Genomic DNA, 21751 nt, shown 5'->3' on the forward strand with positions numbered 1-21751 from the left:
GTTATCTACTTCCACTCCGATACTCTAGATGGCGACAATGCCTCTTCTTCTTGCGCGTCTTGGCAAACCGCGGCGAAGAAGAAACAAAAAACAATCGAAGAAGAGTGGCACGAATTTGTTGATACTTTCCACCATGGCTGAATCCGAGTATGTAACGATTATATTTACATCGCAGTCCATCTGTCTTTGTTTGTTCATAAATTACTTTGGATTTGACTTGCTTTGATAAATACTTTTCATCTGTTCTGTTAGTGTTGATATTTCGACGATTGCTGTTTTGAATTCTACATTTCACGTGTCGTTCCTGTGTCAAGCCTCCGATGTTTTCCTATTTCGGGCGAAATGTCAGCATGTGTAAAATACAGCAACTATTTGTTTTACTAAATGTATGATTTGAAAGTTAGTTGTTAGTAGTAATTGGTGACTATGCTATTCTGCTAGCTACACTAACTACACTACTGTACTCAAACGTTGGAAACAACACTGGCAGATGCTAATCAGCGATTTTGATCGAGAATGTATGTTATCAAATGTAATTCTTTACCTGGTTCTTCTTTCAGTTCAAAGAAAGTTATCAAGTTGGTACCAGAGTTTCTCTTGAAAAAGAGGAAAGCGTACCAGGCTATTAAAGCCACACAAGCCAAACTTGCACTTCAAGAAAAGAGAAGGGTGAGTGTGTTGTTTTGGTTTTGTAACGGTGTCTTTTAGAATTTGTTTACATTTACAACAAAGAGAAGTCAACAAAAAAGTGTAAAATGTTGTTTCCAAATATTTGTTTGTCTGAAATGTAAAAAAAAAAAGTTGCATTGACTTCCTCTAATCAACCAATCAGTATGCTGCCATTATATGGATCAGCTACTTTGTCATCTGATGCAAATATGAAAAATGCATTGCTAAATACAATCCCATTGATTGAGCATTTATTGATCCCGGGGATGTGGAAATTCTTGCTAGGCACAGTTCAACAATGGTGATAGTTTGCTCCATAAAGGAGACAGTAAGTCTTTATTATCACTTACACAGGTAATAACAGTTAATATATTTGATATTGTTTCAGGTCTCTAAAGGTGCGCCGATAAAGTTCAAGCGCTTGGAAGACATGGTGAAGGACAGCCATAGGAAACATCGTGATGATACTCGCATCCGTCGATTGGCAACGAAACCGCGTGGCCCGCCGCCTCCTGAAAAGTACAAATTAGCCATTGCTGTTCGCATTCGAGAGTGAGTATTACAACAGTAGCCCTGTTTTCTACTTTTACACACAATAAATTCTCATTGTTATCTTCTCATTAGTATTAAAGGTATCAGTCCTCAAGTAATGAAGGTTATCCATATGTTGAGGGTGAGAAAAATCTTCAACGGAACCTTTATCAAAATCAACAAGACCACTCTCGACATGTTGAAAATTGCTGAGCCCTATGTGGCCTGGGGGTGAGTCGTACGTCACTGCAATTTATAAATGTTTGTCTTATTTTCATATCACAACACTGATTTACCAAATAGGTATCCAAACCTGAAGTCTGTGCGTGAGCTCATTCTGAAGAGGGGACGGACTAAAGTGGGCTTTACAAGGCCGGTTCCTTTAACAGACAACACCTTCATTGAAGAACACTTGGGTATGTTTTCTCCACGCCTCAGTCTTCACTTTAAATATGAAATTAGCAAAACTAAGATAATGAAATGTAGGTAGTTAAAACAAAAATGGATGAATTTATGACACCTGTGCAGAGATGAACTGACTGCCCTTTGGCTTGATTCTTAGGTAAATATGGCATTATCTGTTTGGAGGATTTGATTCATGAAGTTTACTCGGTTGGCAAGGCCTTCCGGGTAGTCAACAACTTCCTGATGCCTTTCAAGCTGTCGGTGGCCCGTCATGCCACCAGGGACAAAGCGGGTCTCCTCAAGGACCTTGGAAATCCTGGATTCCGTGGTACAGACATTAACACCATCGTCAGGCGACTGAACTGAGGAAAAAGACACAAAATGGACATTCCACAGCAATTTAAAAGAGGATTACTGATTGAGGGGCAAATACCAACCATCACAATGTTGACCTCATTATTTAATGAGCGAGGCTGTTCTATATTGCTGTTGTCGTATTTGAAAATATGCCACTGGTGGGCGCTGTTCTGCTTGGAAGTGGTACTCATCTGTAGACTTTTTGAAATTATGAATATGCATTGCTTTGAGCTGTTATTGTACATTCACTCAAGGGCGCCAGTCAACTCGCAGCCCATTCATAAACCACAAGACTGGTTTCATAATTCATGAAACAATGAAGTGTGATTTTTGAAACATGTTTATAATAAAATTGTATAATATGATGGGCTAGTAGCCTTTAAACAAGGTGAACTCGTGTTAATGTTTTGTCTTAAATGTACAGTCACTAGTGTCACCGCGATTACAGGCGAAACATGCGTCATCAGTTTGAGGGGGCTACAAGTAGCAACCACTGCAGCTTGCTTGCAGGGGGTGGGCGTTTTTGTAAAAAATAAAAATGCTCCGGTCAAAGTGAATTGAAATGGACATCCAGGTGAGACCAAAAGGTGAGTAATGTGTGGCGCCAACGTCGTTGTCACGACATATTGCTATGCTAACAAATGCGGTACGTCGCTTGCAACGACGATGGACGTGTTATCTCGTCCTTAATTCAGTACAGGACAGTATTGTCGTTTCTCCAACCTATAATGCTGTCTTCGGCTACGCTACGGAGACAGTCGTGGTGAACCAATGCGAAGGTTATTAAGAAACAGAAAACGGAATATTGATAAAACCTGTCAACTTAGAAATACAATTAACCGAAGACACTATTCGTGACGTTAGCAAACTAAGTTGCTAGTTTACTTTATGTAAGTGAACGCAACATGCATCGCGTCAAGGAGAGGAGGCGGTCCCATAACGTACGACCGCACTAACCTACCGGACCAGATTTTGACATTGTATTGTGTTTTACCGTCTTATGAAGGTAAGATAGTCACATTGCTACATTGAATTGTTAGTTTAATTGAAATTGCATGGACATTAAAGACTCGGGATTGAATTCGTGTAGTACGCGCTGCGGTTTAGCAAAGTTTGGTGTGGGTGATAGCACCACGTTGTCGCGCTGTCAAATTGGATTTCATGACCGCTGTTTCTTTACTGTTGATCCCATTCACTACCGCTCGTCAAATTAAACTAACGTAGTCAACACAAAAAATCGAATGCGTGACTGTCAATTCAACTCAACCTTTATACTGGGTGGACCTTAATGAACAGCAAGGCAAGCGCGTGCAGATTAATTAGCCTATGATAGCATCTGTTTTTGGCCACTTGGACTATAACAGGAACACGTGATTAGCATTATTAACAGCGTGACTAGTCGCGTTTACCAGAAAGTGGTAGTCAGCACGATACAGTGCAACTAGCATGTAAAGCCAAACTGCATCACTGGAGACTGAGATGCCTGATGGGTCAAAGAAATGACATTTTGCAGTCGTCTGGGTAATGTAGTTCAAAATATTGTAGTTGGACAAACACTTGCACTAGGTAGAAGAATAAGGTAGAAGTATAAATAACTGAGGAGCATATGTGAAATTTCAGTGGATGCGGTTTTTGCTTATTGTTTTCAGTCAACTCAGAAATTTAAATGTTCTTGCTTATTGTTTTCAGTTAACTCGGAAATTTAAAGGGGGCGTATTATTCAAAAAACAAAACAAACTAATTTCTTGTGTATGCATTGCGTTCTCCGTCTGTGACTTGGGACATTCTCAAACAATTACAGTGTATTACGGTGTCTTTTTTTGCTTTGCTGACTTGTATCTCGTCCCATGTATCTAGATTTCTGATAACTGGCATCCATCTACATCACAGGTGTCAAACGCAAGGTCCGGGGGCCAGATACGGCCCGCCACATCATTTTATGTGGCCCGCGAAGACAAATTGTGCATCAAATTCGTGTGTCATTACTAGAATTGCAAATTGTCTTCACTTTTAATAATATCTTTTTTTTTTTAAATATTTGACCAGTTTTTTCTCGTCTGATTTGAAAACGAGTTATTTGTCAGTTTGTTTTGTAGCTTTGACTGTATATAATATGAGGTGCTCATACATTTATTTTGGTTGACAGTCATAATGGCCCTCCGAAAGAAGCTATGACTACATGAATGTTTGGCAAACTTAATGTGGAGATGATGGGTATTTTGGTTTGGTGATTTGTCCCTTGAACGCACCACGAGAACTGACTCGTTTGCATGTGAAAGGAACTCATTATCAAAAGAGTCAAATTTGCTCAAGGAAAAAAAAAAGTTGTGTAAAGTGTTGTGTAATTCTTGATCAACAAGCAAATTATGGTGATACACTTGCAAACACAACTGGTCGAATCAGATACTTTGAATATCATTAAGCAAATACTCAGATGCTTTACAAGGTGAAAGTGAGGCCGAGTGAGATGTTCTGACCTCCCTTGCTTATCTGCTATTATCACTTGTTTGGTATAATAATCACAAGTCACATGGCTCCACCAAGGACTATTTTCCTTTCAGAATAGTCTCAACAAGATTCATAAATGCCATTGTCTGACAGGTCATGTCAGAAACGTGTGTCTAATAATGTTTGTGTTGTCATTGGCCGGCCTTCAATTTTTCCAACAGAAAACTATTGCGATACAGTAATTGATTTTAGAGTTGAACTGAAGTAGGGGACATGTTTGGATGGAGGGGCTTGGAGAAGGCAGGATTACAGGGAAACCTTTATTTGGCCACTACACATGATCATTCCCGCAATTTTGCAGCGTCAATATTGACAGGTCTATCAATCTGTCACCGATGACGCGTCTCCGTTTAATATTAATTGTTGCTGCAGTAATATTGTCAAGTACCAGTTTTGCAGCTCCGCCATGTTGCTTTCAGTTCTATGTGATTCTTGTGTGAGTGTTGAAATACATGCTCAGCAGTACTTGTTAAACCCCAGCTGATATTGTATAGCCATTGTCCCTCTGTTGCTAAGCAACCCCATGCTGCTGCGTGACCTCTTTGTAATGATTTATTTTCATAGGAATTTTAATTTCATTTAACTATGAATAGAGGTTTCCATGATTGAAAATGAAATATATTTGACAGAAAATAGGACATTTCCAAACATCTGCTTTTACTTTGAAAAACTGTGATAATCTTTTATCCACATTTTCTGACATCTTGCGCACCACTGGTAAATTACCATGCACCCTGCATGTGATGATTACATGCGGAGTGACTGGCAGAACATTGGTTTCCCGGGAAAGCAGACATTTAGACTGGAATGTAAGCAACTTTGCAAACGTTTCCCTGACATTTAGATTGGGTTTATGAACAAGCAACTTCTGTACTCAGCAAAACAGGATAAAACAATTCCTTAAGAGCTTAAAAAAAAAAGACTCAGAGACACGGGCCGGCGAAAAATCCGTTCCATGGAGGAAAAGGGTGCCCTATTTTTATATTTGGCCTCTCGAATAACTGACTTGAATAGGAACAATGCATCGCCGCGCATCGCTGAGGTATTTTGCCGAATAGCGCGATAGCTGTGAACGTAAAAATGAGATAGCAGTGAACAACAATTAACAATGCAGTACAATAGTACTGGAGACTCGGCACCTTGAAATGACATCATTTCTGAAGATTACTGTAGATTGCCAACTAAAAGCCTTTTTGTTGTTAATCGCGTTGCTATGGGTCTAATTAAGAACCTAGGTGGTTTAAAAAAAAAAAAAAAGCAACAAAATAAAATAGTTTAAAACAGTTTACTTCACACTAGGTCTTTATCATTGTGGCCATCCAAGCTGTTTTCTGCAGATAGCCCCCCAACCTCAGGTTGAAGTCCCGTCGTCCCCGCCCCTCCCTGTGCGTAGAAAGAATACCAACGAGGGATGGGGTGGTTGCAGTCGGCCATGTGAATTTACCGGCTTGTGACGTACGAAGTCAGTGTGCCCCCTACGAAAGCAATTCTCCCCCGTTGCGTTTCCACGCTATGAAATCCGTACAAGGATGAGGTTACATTTTTACAAAAAACACAACGAGGGATTAGGTTTTGTTTGCTTGAAGGTATCTGTTACAAAATTGGGAAAAGATCACACGGGTGTTGAATTTGAGTTTTCTGCTGTTATATTTTGTCTTTCAGGGTGAAGAAGATTAAAGTCCGAGACAAAAGTGCAGCTTCCATTTAGAATATTATCATTCATCTTAATTTGCTATTTATGATCATGATATTGTTTTTCATAAAACAATCTGTTCCAGAATCTAGCTGTGGTAGCATCCTAATAATTAACATAATACTTTTTTGCAAGATTTTTTACATTTGAACTCTACTGTACTTTTGATTATATTATTTGATTATACTGGCTTTTACGTAATATAATAAAGCTTCTGGGATTTTCCCTCTTGAAGATCACGGCCGAGTCATGGGCAGGGAAACTTTTTTTTTTACACGCCTTTGCGTGTAAGTCGAATTAGTTACGTAACATATCCCCGTTGATGTATTTGACACTATTTCCTTGTCTCCCTCCAGCTCTCTGGGTATCACCATGGGTGATGTACAATCTTTAGAATTGTGATCACACCCAAAGGCCTCTTAGACGACCTCCAGTCCCCAGACTCAACAAATCCGGCCAACTTCCAGAGTCACCATGGGGGGAGTAGTCCAGATGCACTTCACCACGGTGGACTACGTCATCTTTGCATTATTGTTGGTGGCCTCAGCTGGTATCGGCTTGTATTATGCATTTTCAGGTGGACGCCAGCGTACAACACAGGTGGGCATTTTTTTTTTTTAAAGTTTTGCAAAAAGCTTTTAGTCTAATCCGAAACCATTTTTGTTGTCCTTCAGGAGTTCCTGATGGCTGACCGCTCAATGAGCTTGCTGCCTGTGTCGCTGTCACTTCTCGCCACTTTCCAGTCCGCTGTGGCAATCCTGGGTGCACCATCTGAAGTCTACACGTTCGGGACACAGTACTGGTTCCTGGGCTGCTCGTACTTCTTGGGACTTCTCATCCCAGCTCATGTTTTCATACCTGTCTTCTACAGGCTGCGGCTTTCCAGCGCATATGAGGTACACAGGGCGGAAAACCGTGTTTCTAGTTGGAAACTACTAAAAGATGTCAGAGTTGACGAACAAAATATTAATCTAAAAGGAAGAGCCATGTTTTTGTGATTAATCTCCTATTTCAACAAAATGGATTTTGTTGAGAAAACAAATCATTTTACTTTTATTAATATATAGGAAGGCCACTAAGAACTGTATAAAGTTTGTGAAAATACTTTATTTATTTGAGGGAGCTGACTATTATTTCACGAAATGTTCTTTTATCAAATCAAAGTGTTAAACAGCATTTCTTTTGTGCATTTTTTTTTTTTATGAATCACAATTTGCAGTGAGGTAAATAAAAAGTACAGTCCACATGGCTTATTTAGCAGTAGTTTATACAGTATAATGTGCTTAATGTCGTCTTCTTGTCTTTGTTTCCCCCCCCTTCAAATCTCCCCTTTCTCTTGTGTTTGTCTTATGATAATCTCAGAGGTCGGCTTTCTTATCTGTCCTCTTAGCGGTCTTATTGACATTTTAACAATCAGCGCTAGCAAACTCAATACTGAAGACTGTGCCGATTTATTTATTTTTTCTCTTTCATCAAGGACACCTATCAGTCGTTTTCTAGTCAGTAGTGTACTGTGACCAAAAACATGATCTGGTTATCAATAACCATATATGACTCTGAGATTATATGTAACAGGCATTTTCTGTATTTTTTTGTTTGTTTTCTTTTGTTTTTTTCTTTTAACAGTATCTGGAGCTGCGCTTCAACAAGACAGTCCGTATATGTGGAACTGTGACCTTCATCTTTCAAATGGTATTTTTTATCTTTGGATATGTATTTTTGGTACAATTATGTTTAGTGATTAAAAGGTGAACAGTTAAGATTTTTTAGATGAAAGTGTTCTGCATATGAGAAACAGATCAGCTGTTAATTTATAATAATTTTCTTACGGAAGCCCGATCAAAACATTAATTTTAAAGCTATATTTGTTCAGCGTGTACCAATTATCTGCATATACTAATGTTTTAAAATGGTTTATTTTATAGGTTGTTTATATGGGAGTGGTCCTTTATGCTCCAGCCTTGGCACTCAATGCAGGTGAGATTAAAAAAAAAAAAGTTTTCTTGTAACCACAGCACTACTTTTGAACAACAGCTGTAATGTATAATAAATAACGTGTCTATTTTTGACATTTATTTTAGGACTTTGAAAATAATACATGACACCAATCTTTGTAAGAATAGGATTCACTCAAAACTATTTTCTTCTCCTGGAGAAAAGCTGAGCTAGGAAAAGAAAACTCGAATCAAGTCTCATGACTTGAAATGAAATGGCGGGACAGTACAATTATGAATGGATAATGAAAATGTAAATTAATTTGACCTTAGACATCCCTTTTAATTTATTGACTGTTCTGTATGTATTTTCTGTGTCCTTTCTGTCCTTGGTTTTGCAAAATGCTTTGTCTAAAAATAATTTCAAGAGAACCAATTGTCCATCATAGAATATGCAGTGATAATAGTCTTGTATTTGCTTACAGTCACTGGTTTTGACTTATGGGGAGCTGTGCTTGCCATGGGACTCGTGTGCACTCTCTATACATGTCTGGTGAGTCAGAAATTAATTTGCTACATTTTCTCAATTTATTCATTCTTTTCCTTACAACTAAAGTACAGTGTAACCGCTTTTAATGACTTTGCCCTTCACCATAAAGACTGTGGCACATAAAGCCAACAGGATAAAAAACAAAACACATAGTAATCATTGACTTGACCTCTTTTCCCTCAAATTGTTGATCAAAACCCAAATTTTACAAGCTGTAAAATTTTGCTCTATCAGCATGATTCCATGTGTTGGTAGAATATCAAGGCTCTGATCAATTCAAGGTTTGCACAGATTGATAAGAGTTATTATTGTTTTTTTTTTTAATCTTATTGTGTCCCTCAGGGGGGCCTAAAGGCGGTGATGTGGACCGATGTCTTCCAGACAGTAGTAATGTTTGCAGGGCAGCTGGCGGTTATTATTGTAGGTGCACATCAGGCAGGGGGCATGGCGGAGGTCTGGAGGAAAGCAGTGAACGGCAGCCGCATTGCAGGACTTGAGTGAGTAATATTCCCCCACCCCAATTTGACTTTCATGCAAATTGACATTGAAACCCATGCATTTGGTTGTAGTCTAAACCCAGATCCTTTGGAGCGCCACACCTTCTGGACATTGGGTGTGGGTGGAGTCTTTCTGATGCTGGCCTTGTATGGGGTCAACCAGGCCCAAGTCCAGCGATACCTCAGTTCGCGCACTGAGAAAGAGGCCATAATGTGAGTGTGTATTTTTGTTGTTATAGCACCCAACTTTGTAAGTAATCATTTTCTTCTTGTCCATTCTAGGTCGTGCTATGTTGTTTTCCCATGCCAGCAGATCGTCCTGTGTTTAGGTTGTCTGATGGGGCTGGTTATGTTTGCTCGCTATGGAGAGGACAGCCCTCTTGATAAGGGCTATGTCAAAGCAAATGATCAGGTAAACATTAATTGTGTTATGGTTTATCATATCAGTGGTTGCTGATTAGAAATGCATCTTCATGTTTGTCTTTTTGCCAGATGGTGTTGTACTTTGTGATGGATGTATTCAAGGATCTGCCTGGCCTCGCAGGACTGTTTGTGGCCTGCCTCTTTAGTGGAGCGCTCAGGTAAATAACACTAATAGTACAAATATCTTCTCGGCTTATAGTTTTGGATTCATTTGTGATTTTTGGTCATTTTCATTTGAGATGGTGAGTAGTTTTGCTTATGGAAAATTGAGATTTACATATCAAATAGGGCTTTCTTTTTGATGATCTTTGAAATGGTGATGGTTTGCTCGGCTCTTCTATTTGAATTATGGTCAAAGGGAAGATTAGAAAAACTGTTTAATTTCCCTGAATAGGCAAACAAAAAAAAAACTGACATTTTTAAAAATATTTTGTTTTCCCCTCCAGCACCATCTCGTCAGCCTTCAATTCCCTGGCAACAGTAACGATGGAGGACCTCATTAAACCTTATTTTCCCAACATGACTGAGTCGAAAGCCACACTGCTATCTAAAGGACTTGGTAAAGAAGTATTTTTATTATTATCATTATTATGTATATTTATGATTTGTGGTTGTCTCTCACAGCGCTGGCCTATGGCTTGATATGTCTGGCCATGGCTTACCTCGCCTCCATAATGGGATCTGTGTTGCAGGTAACAAAACATTCAGTGTAACGGTACTCATTCATATATTCTTTATCCTCTGTGAAGAGTAGAGATGTCTGTACAGATGTATATGTGTTTATCCTCTTCCCCCCCCTCAGGCAGCCTTAAGCATATTTGGGATGGTGGGTGGACCTCTTCTGGGCTTATTTTGCTTGGGAATGTTCTTCCCTTGGGCAAACTCCATTGTAAGTGTGAATTTTTATTTCATCAATACTGTCAAATAATGTCAACGTGATATGCAGACTCCCTCTTTTTTGTTTGATGTTCCCAGGGGGCATTAGTTGGCTTAGCAGCAGGTCTCGCCATGGCCTTCTGGATTGGCATTGGCAGTATTGTCACGCGTATGCCTGCAAGTGTGCCACCACTCAGTACCGTCACACCGCCGCCTTTTGATAACATAACCACGACAGTCATGACTTCACTGGTTAATGCTACTATAACAAAATCTAGGTACAGTCATACATGAACTCTACTTAGCCTCCTTGCGTGGAGCTTGATAAAAAATATGCCAGTCTGATTTAATTACTTACCTCTTTTTTTTCCTCCACCTCTCAGGCCAACAGGTTTGGACGCACTGTATTCTTTGTCCTACATGTGGTACAGTGCTCACAATTCTACCACTGTGGTTGTAGTGGGACTTCTCGTCAGCCTGCTTACAGGTACATTACCGTATTTTCCGGACTATAAGGCGCACCAGACTATAAGACGCACCTTCAATGAATGGCCCATTTTAAAAGTTTGTCCATATATAAGGTGCACCGGACTATAAGGCGCACCGTTAATGCAATCACAATATAATAACTTGAAATGGTGAAAACAATATATCAATAATGTTAATATCACACAACACACAAAATAAACATGTAAAGCTTACTTTAATAAGTACAAAACAAAACAGTCAGATAGATCAGTAAACTTAAAAAGGTAAAGTTCCATCCATCCATCATTCTCTATTTGGTCCATATATAAGGCGCACCGGACTATAAGGCGCACTGTCGGCTTTTGAGAAAATTTGAGGTTTTTAGGTGCGCCTTATAGTCCGGAAAATACGGTAAGTTGAATGTCGTTGACCTGTTTATTTCTCTTCAAAAATTAATTTACTCAATTTACCAATTTTAGGACCAATGAACGAGAAGCAGTTGACCCCAGGAACCGTGTACCCAGTCTTGGGGAATCTGCTTTCCTTTCTGCCGCAACGCTACAAGGAAAAACTTTGCTGCGTCACTCCTCTACCGCTAAAGGTGACCATGCCAATTGGTTTTCTTGAAAAGCATCCATGTATGTTTTGTATGAATGATGTCATCTTTGTTGATAGAAGGAAAACACAAAAAGTGGTCACAGAAATAACTTGAATCAGGCAAAAGTTATTTAATGAGCATTGATTAAAAAAAAAAAAAAAGAAATGAACACAAGAGTGGCCATTTTCCTTGTTTTAATTCGTCCTGTCTTTCTCGACCAGCCCAGCGAAATCAACACGCAGCCTTACGAGAGGGCCAAGAAAGGTGCCAACGGAGCATCTTACTGCAAAGAGGACACCATCAGAGAAGACAAAGAAATGGAGAGTGACAGCGTGCAGACAGAAGATGAGGAAAGCAGGGCGGCTTTGCCATTGTGCAAGATGACCGCTCATTGCCTCGAGGAAACGGCCCTCTAAGACTTGTCTTCATCTCTCGCAGTCAGTAACTTTTTCCTAATAAGGAATAAACATACTAATCCATGACAATGGCTACGTTTACATGGACACAACTTCAATCCGAGAGTTTGGATTAAAATTATGATCGGATTCACTGTTTTCATGGACACTAAAAATACTACGTTTTCACGCGTCACACCTTCGTGCAGGTTGACCAAATATGCCGGAAATAATAGTAGAAGAAAGCGGGAGCAATTTTCGTGTCAACAAAAAACTCACTCCATCCATTTCGACATTAGCATTATTTCAGTATATTTCTCGTTTTGCACCGTTTCGTCGAGTTAATACTTCGTAATGGAGCTGCAATTTATACTCCAAATTGTATTTTTGTATTTGCTTATGTTCATCCTTAAGACACGAGGCCAACTGTACATTCTTGCACATGCGATAATGAACTTGCGTCACAGACATGCTAGTTCCGAACTGTTTTTTTGCGCGCCGATCAGATTATCAATTGACATAATTCACCCCATTCATTGGAATAGTCTTGTTCCGATCAGAATATTCCAAATGGAGTATGTATGCATTTTTATTCCAGTCAATCTTTTAATCCAAATCAATGTGTCTATGTAAACATAGCCAATGAGAAGTGGTTGGGTATTGCAATAATTGAGCTAATGATTACTGTCACGGAAGAGTACCCTTTTTTTTATTTTCATTTTGAGAAAAAAAAAGGAACACTATAAAGCGGCATCTTCCAAAAGTTGACAGTCCCCAGAAAGGATTCCCTTTCTGATTGCTTCTTCTGTATTGTCAAAGGAGCACTAGTAGCTGTTCTGACTTGACTTGAGGTAGCAAGCAGAGAAATGTCATATTTTCTGTTTAGCTCGAGAACAGCAAACTCTTTACAAGAGAAATATTATATGAGAGTAGAAAATGACAAAACAAAGCCTCCGTTCTTGTTCCGTGCAGTGTGATCTTGGTTTACGATTAGCAACTAATGTAGACGTACGATGTTTCATACCTCGTCTGCGTGTTCCGATCAGTGCAGGGATGGTCTGAGTTAAATCAGATGAATACATTTCATCTTAAGCTAAAACATTTTTTTTTTCCAAACAGTGTTGTGGGAGAAACTTGTCTTGATAATGGCGTTTCATTTGTCTTATTTAAAACCACCCTCTGTCGTAAAGTCTTCATCTGCAACCGGGAAATTAATCGTAAGTATTAATATTTAGGTACGGACAGGGCATTGTTTGATAATGGGAGAAATGATGGATTTTTGTAAAAAAATTATTCATACTGAACAGTAAAGACACCAATGAGTAGTTTAAACTTGCTGTACAGAAAGATTACATCGATATTAATTATTATTTTTTTATCAAAATGTCACCATTATTATTGATCAACAATTTATTGCAGTTGCTTCTCGGTTACAAGCGAGATAAGTTTTCTCCTTTCTCCTCCGTGTACTTCTCATAATGGTTCTTTCAAGCTGCTTTACTTCAAACATCCGGTTAAGTCAAACATTGGACGTGCACATTTGAACAATACCACTCTGATTTATTTCAAATATAGACACACGCAAAGTTTAAAGTGCCTCCTTTGTTAATCACACTCGGTTGTCCTGATTTTATGAGAACGGGAATTGGAGTCGAATTTCAGGTTATTCTTAACTCAACGGCCCCCGAATGAAAACCTGTTCAAATGTTTTGCACCTGTATTGTAAACCGTCATTGCCAGTATGACTAATTGTACTCGTCTCAATTTTTTTTTTTTTCTTCATCTCTTCTGTCATGTTTTTTGGAATCAAAGAATTCTTGCTCATCCTATGGTAATCTCATCCATCCATTGTCTTTGTTTGAAGTGAGAGTTTTATCGAGATGTGATAAACTCCACAGCCATTTTTTAGTCACATGGCTTCGAATGATTTGTTTTAAGACTACAATCTGGAAAGAGAAATGGAAAAGTTCATTTTTAACATAATTTGAACCAAAAGAGAAGACTCAGCGTCTGGGTTGCCTTACACACTCTCCTGTTGCGATGAAAATGTTTTTTTAAAGCACAGTCCAGACAATCAAGGGGACGAAACCAGAGGAGAAGCAGCTGAGCTTGCTGGTTGGACCGTTTGTAGCCACACAAATGTTTTTGTCTTCCTGAAATACCTCAATTTATCCAATGCATATAGAATACAAGGCTTGCCTATTTGATTTGTAATGGAGTATCTATTTTAGATCATATTTGTATATTTTTATAATTTCACAATAGGCCTCCACACATTTCATGAATTGAAATGTGAAATTCTATATGCAATAAAACTTATTTGTATTTTTTTTATTTTTTTTGTGAATAACAGACCGAATTGGGAATGTAGCAGTTAAAACAATTGTTTTAAGGATTGTTGTTTTCACAGTGCCACATCCCACATTCAGGATACTGTGTTCACATTTTAATATAATTATTTAAATAAATCCTGTGTATGTGATGAATCTTTTTTTTAATTATTTTTTTTATTATTGCGGATCCTTCATAGTACCTGAAATTACTTGAAGTGTATGTGCCTGTAATGTCACCTTAATGATATGCAGATAAATCCCCCTTTACACTGTGAGAAAAGTGAACTGGAGCACTGAAATTTTCTAATATTTCCATTTTAAGATTTCTTGATGCGCGATTGAAAAGCTTTAAGCACAATAAAGACATTCAAGTTCAGGTCATCAGCTACTGAAACGAAAATGGACACATTTTACTGCCCAATATGGTACGAAATTAATTTTCAATTACAGGCAAGGCTGCACAAAAATACCACTTTGTGCAAGAAAAGCATGACACTTAGTAATTTCTGCCTTTAATAAATATTGTTCATAACAATATTTATTGTTATGTGTATACCATATCACAAGAGTTCTAACTTACGCATTCCAAAAAAATAAAAAATCCTTCCTGATGTTGGGCTGATTCCTCAGCTTTGGGTGTGCCTTTATTTTATTGTAACATCTCATTTGTTTTATGTGAGATCTTGAATGATTTAAAAATTGGAAAATATTCATGTGTCTGATGAGGAACAATAAGAGTGGAAAAAATGGTGTAGCCTGTTGATTCAATGGCGACTTTAAATCTTGATTTACGTTTCACTCTTTATTGGATGTACGTACGTACTTGTACAATTTTTATTTACCGTTTTTTTCCGTGTATAATACGCAAAATTTAACTAATTTATTGTCCTAAAATCTGGGGTGCGCATTATACATGGGTACAATTTTTTTTCAAATTTTTTTTTTTTAATTAAATTTTTATTTTTATTTTTTTTTTTAAGAAAATCATGGTACTGGTACGAGTATTGATTTATGTATTGTTCTCTTCTTGTCATGTTGTGAAAGAATGTGGGTTGAATAAATACCGAAAGAACAATAGTGTGTTTGTACTGTGCTCTGGTCATTTCGTCAAAGAAGGGATAATAGTCCTCTTCTCTTCTTGACTGACAATGAATGTGATAGTTTAATACAATCAGCAAATAACAAAATGCGTATTACAGGTAATATTTTATTTCACAACACTTTGCATTGTTCCTTTCGTCTCTGCTGTTCACTTCAAACACGCTCCATACGAACGCAATGCTCTCGTATCAGACGTTTGCTCGATCACCTGCTCGTTTGCTGTCACAATGTACCCTACACAAATCCGAAACATTTGTTGCGGCTCCGAGTCACGACGAGGGGCAAGTTTTGGTTTCCAAGGGTGTTATTATTCCTCTTCAACGTCTCTCCCATACAGAGCCGCCTTTTTCACATGTCCGCACGTCACTTTCCTCTCTTTTCATCTGATCGCGGTGGTGCCTTTACGGGCAGTTGGAGAAATCAACGCCAACAAAAAAAATACATCCAGCCTAGTTAAGACCATACCAAAGACTATAAAAATGGGACCCATTGCCTCCCTGCGTGTGTGACGATCATTGGGACTTAAAAAAAAAAAGAAAAAAAAAAAGAAAAAAAAATTGGGTGCGTATTATACCTGGGTACAGGCTTTTTTCCAGCATCAACATGCCATTGTTAGGGTGCGTATTATACATGGGGGCGTATTATACACGGAAAAAAACGGTACTTGAATTGAGAGATTAAAGTGATTTTAAAGTCCTCACCTTCCTGTTGTCTGATCACTTTGGAGTTCTTTCTAGATACAATAACTTTCATATTTACGGTGTCCCACAGGGGTCAGTGCTGGGCCCCAAGTTTTTTGTTTTATACATAAACGACCTGTGTAAAATAACTAATAATGAAATTGTTTTTGTGGATGGGGAATTGGCAATCGGAATGGCAATAGCAGCTCTTCAGCTGGCCCAAATTCAAATCTGCTCAAAATCCAGCAGCATTATTTTTTGTAAAATCCAAATAAGTAAAAGCCGGAGTTCTAGTGACTGGTTTATTGAGTATGTGTGCACTTGACAAAATCCCTTTTTCAAAAGGATTTAGGAGAATTTCATTTCTTCTCCAGTTGCTTTTTCTCTTCTTCTTCATTGTGTCATCCTTTTGATTTTATTATTTTGACCTGCTGAATTACTAGTCCGTCGTCTTTATCCTATTTCAGTCATTTCCCTCACAAGTCTCCAGTGTATCCTCCCCTCTTCTTCCTTTCTTCTCCCAAGTCACCCTCCTTGTTCATCCTCTCCCACTGCTTCTGGCCATTTGGAGCAATGAGTCCAGCCAAAACAGGGAGTGTGGCTACAGAGCTTCATAAATCCACCCTGCCATCAGCGTTCTGGCCATAATGAGCAAAACATAGTAAAAATGTGGTTATTATCTACAAACATGAGCGGATGAGGGGGGTAGATAGATGATTTGGACACATGTTGTCTTCAGCATGATCCAGTTGGATGGATTGATGAAAAAATACACTTTAAAGGTATCAGGCTGCAGATGGAGGTGCTCAAATGGACCACCACGAGCTTTGTAAGTTTTAAGGACTGAAGCTTTTGCAAAGAACAGGTTTCCATCTGTGAAGGTTCTAATTTTTTTTTTTAAGTGAAAGAAACATGTCTTGTATGAATCCTGTTTCCAAAGAAGTTTTGATGTGTAAATTAAATTTAAAAAATAATATAATGCTTTGTGAAACATTTCCAATCTAGATATTTTTGAATATACTATATAATATTTTATATTGAAACCTTTTTTTTGTAAATATTTTTGAATTTGACACCTGCAACCTGCTCCCCAAAAAATGCCTGGTAACGTTAGCGTGCTAAAAAAAACCACTTGTTGGAAACGTTCAACAGACGAACAGGTTAATTGGAAACAAGTGAGCATCATGACTGGGTAGAAGAGCAACTCCAAAGTTTCCACTGATCTTCAGCTTCAGGTAAGAAATGTATCAACAATAACATGGACTTTAGGGATTTCATTTGATGTTCCATAAGATTCAAAGAATCTGGGAAAGTCCGTACGTTTGATTGATTGATTGATATCTTTAATTCGAACACATCCAAAACAAAAAAAAGAGATGAAAAAAACCAAACAAATAACACTTTAAAGTGCCATATATAAGTCCGTACAACAAACAAACAATAAACCAACAAACGTTAATGGCAAGGTCCAAAAACCAACATTGAATGCTCCTGACCTCCGACCTCTACACTAAAAGCATCATTGTATAAAGAATATTGGGCTCACAAACAATTCACCCATCTACATTTTGGAAGTTTTATATTGTTTGTTATACAAAGTGTTCTACTTTAGTATTCAAGTCTCCATCCAGGCACTCCAAATTAGTCATCACTACATACTGGAAATTAGGTGATGATGTCCCCCAGGCCTCACCCCCTTTCCCAACAGATTTATGGAAGTAGCCTTGAATGCTGCTCGGAGCCCATCATGTTCTGGGGAGATGAGTTCAGTCAGTCCGGGCTTTGGTCCACCCCGCTCACTTATCAACGTGACTTATGTGTTGGTTTGGACTTCAATGCTTGAGCAAGCAGAGTGTAATCATAAAAGCACATACTAAATCATTAGTGTAAATTCATAAAGAATGTCCGACACGACCAAGTTTCTTTTTGTTTGAATCTTTAGTAGTGAAAATGTGCTATTATCTGTCAAGTTAATAGCTTAAGGGAGGGAGGACAGGGAGAATGAGTCTTTCTGTTTTGACTACTTAGATTAAGTATACATTATGTTAAGCACTTACATACTCCATGAGATCATTCCATAAAATGTACCCATTTTCTTTTTTTCATTGAGCAAATCTCAGGCAATTCCTCCAGAAATTGCAATATCTAGATATTGGCCAATTATATTTATCTAGATTTTAAAAAAAAACAGTATTGTCTGCATTTGTGTTTGATGTTGTTTTCCCTCAAGCATTGTGGTTTTAAAAAAAATCAAAATAGAGGTACAAGATGAGACCAGACATTGCTGATTTGTTATTTTATTTTGTTTATTCATTTCCAAGATCATTTTCCTAATGTAATATTGTCAGGGCATACAAATAACAAATAACTTGCTGCTTGCTATGATGTCATAATCATTCACTTTAGGCATATCAAGATGAGAATTTGTCAATTTTTTTATTTTTTATTATTACACTTAGGTAACAAATGCCCATTAACCTAAGTCACTTCTGACTGACTTTCACAAAAAGATGTTAGCCAATATATAAAGTAACATGCAGTTTTAATGACTTGGACTATGGACAACATCAATTTTCATTGCCCATAATCTATGCCATGAGAAAATAAAATATTAACTTTACATTTAGGAAAGACTATTGCGGGCAGTGAATTTCCACATCATCAAAATGTTCGAAAGATTTGAAACATTTGACTTGATGTCTCGTATGTTCCTAACACTCCTTGTGTCCTATTGTACGATCAGGCAGGTATGCATCTTGTCCAGACGTAGGCCTCTGATTGGCTTGGACCCCAGAAAACACGTCCCCAACACTGCCACAGTAGAGCAGGGAACGCATCGGCCATTTCTGGAGAAACATAATCATGATATATTAATTTATTCATAACGTAACAGTTTTATTCAACTTCTTTGTTGAACTTAAGATCAGCTCTACCGCCGTAACCAGGTTCATTGTGATCTGGAGTGAACGATGTGTTCAGAATTTCGTGTGACGACGTGTAAATAAAGAAATTTAATTGTTTTAATGCAATTGTGTGTATAGAAGGGGAATATACGTATTTGGTGTTGCCTGATTTTGCCTGCCCTTTTAAGGCGCTTCTTAATATACTGCACTCGGCAACTACCCCCTCTCACCCGTAATAAAAAAATGGTACAATGTCAAATGCTTATTTTGGGCTCTGAATACGGCGTCAACATAAATGGTCTTGTCGATGAAGCTCAAACTGAGCGACCAACTGGTAGTATGTTCGTTTGCTCTATTGCCTAATTGTTTTTAGCATTTTTGAAGATCAGACCGATCACACCTATTTTCTATGAATCTAGGACCACATCATTTTTAATGGAAAAATTAACTGTTAAATTAATGAATTGTCCCATTATCATTATCATGCTATAATGGGTCAATTTGTAAAAATCAAAACAAATTCAGGGGGAAAAAAGATTAAAAAAATATCTGATTAATTGGTAAGGTCTTATTTATTTATTTATTTATTTATTTATTTATTTATTTATTTATTTAGAAAATCATCTCCATCAATCATTTAATGCAAAAAAAAAAAGCAGATTTCTTTTAATTGATTCTATTGTCTGACAAATCTTTTGATACTCCATATGTACAGAATCAGGAAAAAATATACACAGGGTCAACATGCACACTACTGTCGCTCAGGTTTACCTTAACCGGGTGGAGGTAACCACCTGGTCTCGGTGGTAAAGTGTGCTCGGTCAGAGTTCTTCCCTGGTCCAGGGTTTGTGTCAGGTAAGCTATGTAGTTGGTTGCCAGAACCAGAACATCCAGCTTGGATAACTTGGTGTCACGAGGGACTGAAGGCAGAGCAGCCTAGGAGAGAGTTTGCACATGAAAAAAAATATTTCCGTTTGTGTCATAATTTAATGCTTCGATCAAGAATCTTTTCACACATAACTAAAACTGAAATCGAAGTTCCATTTGGCTACAAAACTTGGCATTATAGTTAATAAGGGTGTGCATCTCTCCAATAAAAAACAATTACAAACTACATTGGGTGCAATACGATTAAACGACGATACATATTTTAAGTGGAACGATTTGATTTGATTTGATTTGATTCTATGCACTCACATTTCCAATCAAAACCGATTTTGTTAATCGTGATTTAAATTTTCTGCTCACACTGTTTGTTCTACGATGGGGTTTGCAATACAAGCGCAGTTTCGCGTTACCATGACAACCAAGGGTAGAGCAACAGAGTTGGGATGAGGGTAGTGGCAAGCCAGAGTCTGAAAAAAAGGTAACAGTAAAAACATTCCCCGGCCACTAAATGGGGAAATATTCTAATTTTGTTGGCTGTTGCCTATCCAAGATTTTTTTTTCTTTCCGCTAATCCGATTGTGAATGAACACATTCAAAACAACAACATTGAGTACCTGCAGGCTGTGGAAGGCCTGACGCAGGTTGCGTACGCGGCTTCTCTCTCGTGCTGCATTTTCTGGGGAGTGATGATTGCGTGGTGTGCTGATCGAGATCTTTTCATCACTCGTGTTTGATCTGGGCCCGCAAGCAGATGGCACCTGAAAGGTACACACTCCATATTTTTAAAAATTGAAAGCGAAAATATTCACTAAAAGCTCTGTCGGTGCATGCTCACGATTTTTTTATATGATTTTAGATTGTTTTCTCAGTCATACAGATAACTAAAAATCTGCTGATTTTTGGGGAATTTCTTTTGGAGGTATGCTTGGATGTTATTATTTTCATCTTGTGTCTTAATGTGTTAAGTATGTAAAACAACAACAAAATAGTCCATTTTTTTTTGCAATTTTAAAATATCTAATGTCAGCTGATTAAATTAATCGGCCGAGGCCCTAATAAAAAGTATTGTAAGAAGAACAAGTTGCATTTGATATCAGAGCAATTTCATTATAAATCGATATCGAAATCGATAAATACGTATTTAGGTCAGTGGGTAATAACTTCTTTTCTAAATCATATTATTTTTTTTTGCTTACCAGATAACACAACTCCCGGTTGCTGCGAAAGCTGTTCCTGCGTCTTTGCAGGCATGCTGGACTTCTGCTGGTGGAGGCTCGCTGGGTCTCAGGTTCTGCTGGTTGGTGGCTCACGGTGGTCGACATGAGACTCTCCAAAGGATTTCCTGCCATGAGCGCTGGGGATGATGGAGATGAGCACAGATTGTCCTGAGGCTTCACCGAATGGAATTGTGTCGACTACGCCCATTGGCTGGACATTAATTGATTCCCTGGGTTTGATGTTATTTATTCCTGCACTTAGGATCATCTGATTTCAAGAGTTTTCAAGATTAAAATTTTGTCTCCGGAAACTTAACAATAACAAGAGGTGAGAAGTCCACAAGGAAAAGTCATGAGCGCATCAGCATTCATCCGGAGCATTCCTCCAAGTGGGTCCTCCAATTTTTCCTGCTGCAGCTCTGTCTTGCAGTCCATGAGCAAAGTTCTCAGTGCATCAGCATCCATCCAGAGCATTCCAAAAAATGAGACCCCCCTCCGGCCCCCGCCCGCTTTGCGCTGTCTCGCTTGTTCCCTTATCAAGTGAGGTAATGTGGGGAACTTGATGTGGTCCTTATCTTGGCCGCCCGGTCGTCCTGATCCTCCCTGGTTGTTTGGCTGCCAAGAGGAGCACGCAGGCGGGCAGTAAGGCCAGGGGGAGTACAGGACAAGAAGGGGGTCCTGAGCCAGGGCACTCTGGGGGGCTTGGGAAACTCAAAATTGTGGTA

The 21751-nt window shown here is 38.4% G+C and overlaps 3 protein-coding genes across 5 annotated transcripts; 2 read left to right on the forward strand and 1 right to left on the reverse strand.

Annotated features, from left to right (window-relative positions):
* rpl7l1 (ribosomal protein L7-like 1) lies at positions 1-2349 on the forward strand. The gene is made up of 6 exons (XM_037243901.1): positions 1-147; positions 561-669; positions 1058-1221; positions 1294-1431; positions 1504-1616; positions 1763-2349. Exons 1-6 carry the CDS (start codon positions 29-31, stop codon positions 1969-1971), a joined length of 852 nt encoding a protein of 283 aa, XP_037099796.1. The 5' UTR covers positions 1-28; the 3' UTR covers positions 1972-2349.
* An 87-nt stretch (positions 2350-2436) lies between these two features.
* On the forward strand, positions 2437-14831 carry slc5a6a (solute carrier family 5 member 6a). 3 transcript variants are annotated; one of them, XM_037243896.1, is made up of 18 exons: positions 2862-2968; positions 6520-6763; positions 6838-7059; positions 7790-7855; positions 8089-8140; positions 8583-8650; positions 8990-9144; positions 9217-9357; positions 9427-9556; positions 9637-9725; positions 10014-10126; positions 10192-10259; positions 10370-10456; positions 10543-10721; positions 10827-10930; positions 11391-11512; positions 11731-11946; positions 13024-14831. In XM_037243896.1, exons 2-17 carry the CDS (start codon positions 6638-6640, stop codon positions 11923-11925), a joined length of 1917 nt encoding a protein of 638 aa, XP_037099791.1. In that variant the 5' UTR covers positions 2862-2968; positions 6520-6637; the 3' UTR covers positions 11926-11946; positions 13024-14831. The 3 variants fall into 3 exon arrangements, with proteins under 3 accessions (XP_037099790.1, XP_037099791.1, XP_037099788.1); XM_037243895.1 differs by lacking the exon at positions 2862-2968 and adding an exon at positions 2437-2549 and having other exon boundaries at positions 11731-14831; XM_037243893.1 differs by having other exon boundaries at positions 11731-14831.
* Positions 14832-18299: 3468 nt separating this feature from the next.
* LOC119118124 (transcription factor 23-like) lies at positions 18300-21544 on the reverse strand. The gene is made up of 4 exons (XM_037244900.1): positions 21006-21544; positions 20424-20567; positions 19693-19857; positions 18300-18864 (listed from the first exon to the last, which is right to left on the reverse strand). Exons 1-4 carry the CDS (start codon positions 21156-21158, stop codon positions 18730-18732), a joined length of 597 nt encoding a protein of 198 aa, XP_037100795.1. The 5' UTR covers positions 21159-21544; the 3' UTR covers positions 18300-18729.
* Between the last annotated feature and the right edge of the window lie 207 nt (positions 21545-21751).

Source organism: Syngnathus acus, chromosome 24, assembly GCF_901709675.1.
Source record: "Syngnathus acus chromosome 24, fSynAcu1.2, whole genome shotgun sequence".
Taxonomy (NCBI): domain Eukaryota; kingdom Metazoa; phylum Chordata; class Actinopteri; order Syngnathiformes; family Syngnathidae; genus Syngnathus; species Syngnathus acus.

Excerpts from the sequence above, each read along its gene's own strand:
- rpl7l1 (XM_037243901.1), top strand. The coding sequence starts at position 29 with ATGGCGACAATGCCTCTTCTTCTTGCGCGTCTTGGCAAACCGCGGCGA. Across the intron at positions 1,432-1,503 it reads GAGCCCTATGTGGCCTGGGG|GTATCCAAACCTGAAGTCTG; the intron begins GTGAGTCGTACG and ends TTTACCAAATAG. Across the intron at positions 1,617-1,762 it reads CTTCATTGAAGAACACTTGG|GTAAATATGGCATTATCTGT; the intron begins GTATGTTTTCTC and ends CTTGATTCTTAG.
- slc5a6a (XM_037243895.1), top strand. The coding sequence starts at position 6,638 with ATGGGGGGAGTAGTCCAGATGCACTTCACCACGGTGGACTACGTCATC. Across the intron at positions 8,141-8,582 it reads AGCCTTGGCACTCAATGCAG|TCACTGGTTTTGACTTATGG; the intron begins GTGAGATTAAAA and ends ATTTGCTTACAG. Across the intron at positions 10,457-10,542 it reads TCCCTTGGGCAAACTCCATT|GGGGCATTAGTTGGCTTAGC; the intron begins GTAAGTGTGAAT and ends TGATGTTCCCAG.
- LOC119118124 (XM_037244900.1), bottom strand. The coding sequence starts at position 21,158 with ATGGCAGGAAATCCTTTGGAGAGTCTCATGTCGACCACCGTGAGCCAC. Across the intron at positions 20,568-21,005 it reads ACCGGGAGTTGTGTTATCTG|GTGCCATCTGCTTGCGGGCC; the intron begins GTAAGCAAAAAA and ends TGTACCTTTCAG. Across the intron at positions 18,865-19,692 it reads GTTACCTCCACCCGGTTAAG|AAATGGCCGATGCGTTCCCT; the intron begins GTAAACCTGAGC and ends ATGTTTCTCCAG.